This window comes from Dermacentor variabilis, chromosome 9 (genome assembly GCF_050947875.1).
Source record: "Dermacentor variabilis isolate Ectoservices chromosome 9, ASM5094787v1, whole genome shotgun sequence".
Classification (NCBI taxonomy): domain Eukaryota; kingdom Metazoa; phylum Arthropoda; class Arachnida; order Ixodida; family Ixodidae; genus Dermacentor; species Dermacentor variabilis.
Window position 1 is genome coordinate 138988594 of NC_134576.1, and position 7559 is coordinate 138996152.

General features: G+C 40.8%; 1 protein-coding gene across 1 annotated transcript in view; it reads left to right on the plus strand.

Annotated features, from left to right (window-relative positions):
- The window catches only part of fw (CUB and Sushi multiple domains furrowed), a 250161-nt gene extending 242815 nt beyond the window's left edge, over positions 1 to 7346 (plus strand). Inside the window, exons 20-22 of the mRNA XM_075669699.1 lie at positions 112 to 156; positions 234 to 342; positions 1261 to 7346. Of these exons, the coding sequence (XP_075525814.1) occupies positions 112 to 156; positions 234 to 342; positions 1261 to 1681 (575 nt within the window). The 3' untranslated portion in view covers positions 1682 to 7346. The remainder of the gene's footprint in view (positions 1 to 111; positions 157 to 233; positions 343 to 1260) is intronic.
- The last annotated feature ends 213 nt before the right edge of the window (positions 7347 to 7559 follow it).

Consider the following 7559-nt stretch of genomic DNA (forward strand, 5'->3'; position numbering starts at 1 on the left):
CAGACAGACAGACAGACAGATAGATAGATAGATAGATAGATGTTAAAGGTACTGAGCTGCAATGTGACAAATATGGTACCGACGTTTTCGCTTTTTTGTGTCCTTTTTCAGATATTCCGATGATCGGCAATGATGTAGAAGGCGCCGATAGCAATCGTGAGAATCTCCATCTCATTCCCCATCTTTGTCCGCTGAATCTTGTTAACTCATCTAACCGAAAAACTCTGCTGCAGGCGCGGACTTCACCTACGATTCCTCGAGGACAGTGGGGATCGCTATTGCTGTTGGTGCAGGAGCTTTGCTTGTGATCGCAATAGTGGTGGCTATTGTTTGGATGCGAACGTAAGTGCCATTCCACATTCTATAAATACCCAAATAGGGGCCTTGTTTGCAACATTGCAGAATTTGTGTTTAATGTATTGACCAAACAAAGTGATATGAATGTGCTATTGAAATGATTCAGGCAATCAAAGCCACCTCTATAATTAACATTATTTACGTAAACTAGCTCTTCACAAAATGATGTTTTGTCGGTGGAAACAATAATAACCATTGACGCTAACATTTTGTGCAGGTCTTGTCCAATAACTGACTTCCTTGATGTAGTTCATCCTTACAGCTATGTACATTTCATGTCATACAAATTTATTGTGAAAAAAGAAAACGCTGCATTAACGCTTGCCGTAACACGTTTATATTTAGTGTGCACTACACCAGTACTGTAAAAATAACACATAGTATGACAGTACTGAGTGCTCGTTATTATACGACCTTCGTCTCTAAGAGAAACATTCAGATCACTCTCAGAACAAGGTTATTCTAGGCTTTCATAGTGCATTCGCCGTACTGAAGGCATATGCGGGCGTCACCGCTGCATGGAATTTTCGGTAAGTTGTTTGTAAGCATTCCGCTACTCTGGGCAAAGTTCGGCTAGAGTGTAAAGTTTACCCTTCTGGCGATAACACTGCTGGCAAAATAGCTGCCTATTCGCCACTCAAACTGGAAAGATTCGAAATAGAACTAAAACGATAGCAACGCTTTAATTAGAACGAGGAACATCATGAAGGCCGAGGCTGTCAATCAGTGGGAATTCATAATCGCATAAAAAAACAGGAATGCTCAGCGATTCGCCTACCTATTTTTGAAGACTTCAGTGATATCAAGTAATGAAATTTTAACCATTTATAGAAGACATATTTGACGCAAAGCCGCCAGCTCAGCTGACGCGTTAGCCAGTGTGATCAGTATCGCCCCCTACAGGAGAGCCCAGCGGGTCAAGAACACGGAAAACATCGACGTGAGCCGTGGCCTGGAGAAGGACAACGCCACGGTGATGTCCTTCTCCCGGTTGGCTCTCGAGGCTGCCGACGCCAACAGCACTGCCCCCTATAGCAACGGTATCCGGCACAACCCCAACGGCCTGGTCACCTTCGCCGCTGGACCGCAGCCAATCTACGCCAACGTAACGGTCAACGGACAGAACCTGACATCGCCAAACGCTGCCTCCAGTGTTGCCAGGATCAACCTCGGTGTTCCGCCTTCGCCGCCTCACGCACCACCCAGGCATAACAACAACAACGTCAGCCATCACCAGGCGTACGGAAGCAACAGGAGTCCCGCAGCGGGCACGAACGCCAACGGTCACCACATGTCTTCCACGCTACAGAGTCACGACGTGTGACCGCGTCATCAGAGCACTCGCCGCTGTTTCGATGTGAACGCCGAATCTGCGTGGCTGCATCCTGATCACACAGGGAGTTGGTTCCCTGTGACGATTTTGGTGCCTCGTGAGTCAGCGGGACCTGTGAGGGAACGCCTGAGGTTTTTCGACGTCGAAGAAGCGACAACTCATGACATTGTTGGTTCTTGCTGGTGGATACCTTAAGACTAGAGTGCGTCGGTAACCTCGCTGTTTCAACTGGCGTGATTGCGGTTATTCATCCAGCGTATATCATAGTGCCGTCTGATGTGGGATATCGAAATATGTGAGGTCATTTCCCACTCGTAACATTGTCTGCATCGAAGAACGGAGGCCGTTTAAGTGGTCAGGAGTGTCTTCGCCTAGTAAAAGTGCTACGAAGTACGGTCTAGGCCAACAGCGCGCTGAAGACGACCGTGACTGTGCTTTACTGCGGAAGTACTACTGCGGGTCAAAAACAGCGTCGTTGCAAAGGTGAAAAGGTCATTGTGTGGTGTTGGTGATGGCGTTGCGTGAGCCATGTGAATGCCTGTTGTGGCACCGAGAACGTCAGGTAAACCGTGTCACCCTTCTCAAACGAATGGATGTGTCGGAAGGCAACTGTGTATGAAAGTTACATTCTTGTTTTGCGATTGTTATGTTACGGAGTGGAATTCTACGCAGCATCTGAGAACATTTGAATCGGCGAAACGCTCTGAGGAAACTGAGAAGCGATGTTTTCCATGATAGTGACGTCATCCTGCAGTTTAACGGTATTCAGCCAACTGCCGCCTTTGAAGCCGTTGGCGAACGAAGAGAACACTGTGCTACAAATACCATAAGTAGAGATTTACACCGTCGACGTCGCAAATTACTGTGTCTGCATGTACAGTGGCCTAAGAAGCGGTTATTTCAACTGGCTTCAGCGTTTCAACTAGAGTAAAGCTTACACGTGATGTCATTAACTAGCGAGTAGAGGGACGTATACAATAGCTCATAAGCGAACGTGTTATTAGCGCAGAAAAACGGCCCTTGCTAAAAAGCCACGGTTTACCTTGATGCCACTAATATTTAAAAGAGTCAGTATATCTTCAAATAGTGGTAGTATGAATTTTTTGAACTGCATGAAAATCAAGTGGGAACAAAGGTTCACAAATGTACGATTGTTGGTATGACAACAACACGTTTTTATTTGCAGAAAGGTTGCCATATTGCTCCGGTTTATGTTTCGAAGGCGATAAAGGGCTGCTTATTTATTGCTCAAGTGCCTCAAAGTTTCAAATGTTAAAATAGAGCTCGAGCAAAAAGCAAGGGAACAAGTCAGTGCTAAAATAATAAATTATCACTTTCTTTTTGTCTTCAAAGAAGGCAAACTGAGTCTACGACCTTTAAAGGTAGCGTTGGCTCGGGGCAGTAATCCATTTACCTTATGCATATGCATGTGAGGCGCAGAAATGCTTTCATCCTTCAACTGGCAAACAGATAATAATAAAAGTGGTAAAAGTTCAAGAAAAGTAAATGTTCAGAGGCCTTTAGTATTACTATCTTTTTATAAATTGCGAGCCCATTTCTTTGCCTAAATTCCTGCACATCGGCACAAAATAATAAATGTACAAGTTCTAAGTTTGCAAGTCTGCAACTGTTCACCAAAAAACAGATATTGAAATCCTGTGAACTCTTGCAATTGGGGAGCTTGATGATGAGAAATAATGCGCGCACGTATCTCGTTCTTGCGATAGCGTTGGTGTCACAAAAGCGAGATTCCCAAATCAGTGGCTTAATGGAAAACTGTTTAAGTTATATCGATATTGTCCACTTTCTTTGCTTTACTAGGCGTGGTTTAAAGAACTATGTTATCATTAACTATGTTATCATTATCCAAATTAACTAGTTTGAAGATCAAGTTTCTAAATATGAAATTAGGAGATTTTCTGCATTTGCTGTAAAAAATTGAAGGCGTAATTCAGAAGTATTTAGACTAGATTAAATTTATTTTTGCCTTTAAATACAGAAAATTTTTATGTCAGGCGTATCACTTAACTTCAATTTGTTTCACTTGTATTTATTTACAAAGGCTCAGAGGGAGCCTAGCTTTAATTAAAGTTGATTTGAAAATTACGCGTCGCAGCTGTAGTGTCTTAGATGGCTGCCAGTAATTCAGTGTGCTATGCGTACAATTTGGGATTCATTGAAACTGCAATTTCGCACACAAAGACCATGTCGTAGAATCGAAAATCATGCGAGCTGATAGCGTCAACTAGGAATTACATTACGCTAAGAAAAAACGAACGCTGCACGGGGTTCGTTTTTGGACGTCTTGCACATTAGGCGGCCTGTGTAAATAACTTACTGTAATGACTACGTTGTTTTTGACGCAGAATGACATGTAATAGCACAAAATCTAAGAGGAGGAAACTTTAGTTCGAGTCTACCTTCGATTCACCTATTCCAACTCATGCGAAATGCAGAAATATTGTTTTAGGGCAAACAATTAATCGATGTAAGAACCCACATTCAAATCAAAGAATTGCGGTGCCTAATGTTGTAAGCTGAATTTGTCAAACGCTGTACGCTTCGTCAAAATCAGCCAGAATTTGTGAAATTCAAGAATGTTTAAATGTTGCACATGTTTAAACTTCCTTGAACTTAACAAATTCCACATCTCCACACAGGGAACAGGAATCGCAATTTATTTATTGAGCTGTTAACTGTACAGTTTACGTGCTCGAAAGGAGGCGAGTATGATATATTTACAGTTTAACTGTAACAAAGCTTTAACATTCCATGAATAACGTAAAGGTGATATTTAAAGATCCGCATGATTATGCGGAGTGGTTTATCATAAATATATATGGTATATCACATTTATTTAAGATTGTCGTATCTATTTTATTTGTGAAGTTTGTGTGTTGTGAACTTCGCACTTCCTTAAGTTATGTTTTAAATATGCTTCCGTAAAAATCAATCTATAACTGAATATGCTGCGATCAGATGGTACAGTTAACTTGCTCTTTCAAATTTAACAAATCAGCATGATAAGCACAGGCTTGGTTTGACAAGACCGTAAGCATGATTCTGCTCAAGCTGCGCACGAAAAACAACGACGAAATAAGATAGAACACATGTGACATTGTGTTATATCCTTGCCCGTCCTTCCATCCTTGCTGTTAACTGCAGTGACAGCTTATTGACAATGGCTGAGCGGATGCAGAGTAAAACTACTTTTCTGTTCCCAATTTTGCACTCGCAAGGGTTGTGGATTGTCCCATGGCGAACACTCTAGACCTCAAAAGGTAAAGTGCAGTTGCTGATGATTCAGAATGAAGTATGCTTTTTTATGACTTCTTGTGCAAGTAAAATGATAATAGCTGTGCAGATGACATGAAGACGGCATGTTATCAGTTTTAATAACTATCACTGTCAAACAGTTGTGTCAGACATTTTGGTGTGTACCACATGTTCAATATTACTAGAGAGTTTACAGGTTCAGTTTCTCTCAGAACTATTGTACTTCGATGTTGCCGATGTAAACAATGAAATGGTTTGTAGGGGTGTTCGGTATTAGATAAAGCAGCCTGCGTAACTGTACAGAAGTATCCACTGTGTATTTATTAAGACTGTAGCTCCAGAACTAAAGTTTCCTCTCAAGTTACACTGCCCTAATGAAATTAGGTTGGTTAAAGTGCAGTGGTAGTTACAGACTTAATTCTTACATTTAGCCATATATTATGCAAACTATCTTTATGCAAACGTGATGATATTGTTTCTGCTCTATAGATTTATGTTTGATAGATTAGCACAGCCTGAAACTAATCTTAGTGTGCGGCAAGGTCTTCAGAAGTTTTGTTCTGGCCGACCACAAACAGCAGTATTAAGCCCTGATAGTCATGGTCTACTATGATTTATGATGTGCATTGCACTTTACGATGTATCACAGAAACGTTTGACTTGCTGTATAGATATGCTTGGCTGAGTAAGTACCACGTGTTCAAGCAAAGCAGACGAACATTCATAAAGTAAGTGCAGCAGCGAAGAACATTAGTATTGCGATAGCGATTATGTGAACACTTCCTCCTATTTCCTATTTGGTATTGATCATGCATTCGACATGCGCCTATCCTATTAAGGTGGTGTCTCAATACGTTTATTGCTGCTGCACCAAATCTGGAAATATTTTACAACTTCGCTAGAGGATACATTGGGAATATATTTGCCTGAACTCAGCAGCGATTTAAACCTCACTAGTTTAACGTTTTAAATTTGAAATTTTTAGATTGTCTAAGGAAAATGCTTTCGTTTTTATTGTTTAGCTTCCAAATTACATCTTACAGAGCGGGGCTTGAACATCTTTAACCGCACGAATGAGTTACTGTAAGCGTCTTTTCTCTCAGTAACAAGTTTGCATCGAAACCATATACTAAAATGTAGGTCACATGGTCTGACCATGCTTTCATGTCTTTATAGGAAGCTTACTTCCTGATCAACTCAATTTTCCCTTTATGCGAAACCCTGAGTTCTCATTGGGTTACCGGTGAACGATATTTAACGAAATGTGTCGCATTTTAAGGAGGAAGGTAAATTCCTGGGGCTGTTGAATGTAGATAGTTTTTTTTGGCTATAAGTATCGGTAGGCATAAAAATATATTTAAGCACTCAGCTTATGACTCATATCGAGGCATCAACAACAGATATCGCAGTTCTTAGGCAGCTTCTTTTATGCCGTCAAAAATTTATGAATATTGTTTGCATACAGCCTACTTGAAATTCATACTTTGTTTGGGCGAGTTTCTAAGAAGACTAAATCACAAAATGCTCGCATAATTTAGAAAAATGAATGCACATATCTCGCTTGCTTTAGTTTAGATCTGCTAATAGATGCAATCTACGTAATTAGGATCTCTGCTGTCATAACAGTTGCAAAAATCAAGCAAAACATTTCAATTTCTATCACCTATTTCAGGTCTTCTCTCAATTTTTTCTAAAACAACTGAATGTTTGGGCATAAAAATGTGCTCCACGAGTAACCTTAATTTATCCTTTGTGTTAAGTTTAACAAAGATTATTCAAATTACTGCAGTCATTCCCAAATGATGGAATTCTTGGAATTCACGTGTGTGTTTCAATATGTAGTGCTTGATGTCATTTTTTTCTCTTAAATCTGAATATCTGGGCCAACGACATGGTTGCACCTTTCACACAGGAATCTGCTTGGATCGACGTCATATTTATGTGTGCCGCTTTGTGTTATTCTCTGTTTTCAATGAAACGTGTAATATCTAAAATGTATGCACTAAATCTGTTGTGTGTGCCACTTACAGGGAGGACAGAAAGATGCACCTTTAGGAGAGGTATTTTGTTGTTATTTTAACTCTCTTTTTTCCCCTTCTGTTGAGAATGAATGTGATGTACAACGAAGCCTTCTGTTTTACTTATTTTTTCCTTTTGTACAGACTGTTACTAAGTTATTCGTCACAGGCACGGTACCTCGGAGCATGCGCAAACGGGCGCTCGCATTCCACTATGTTGCAGCACAGTTTTTGGTTTCGGATACCCACTTGCTGTTTGCTGTGCTTCTATTTTTTTCTCTGAGAGCACGCAACCAAATGATAGTAGTGCACCCGCGAGTTGACGTTGTGAGAGTTTATTAAAAAAATTATGGAACGCTGAACGGTGTCTTGTGCTTTCTTCAGCCATGATGGAGAATCTCACTCTTCACAGTCTACAACAGGCAAGACTCCAGCGTCACCTGCGTGACGCATATCATCGCAGTCCCAGTGTTGCCACTTGCACCTTTTATCATATTTCCTAATCAGTCTATCCTATACTGACATTCAACTACGAACCATCTTTTCCTGAAATACAATTATTAGTTCTGTTATGC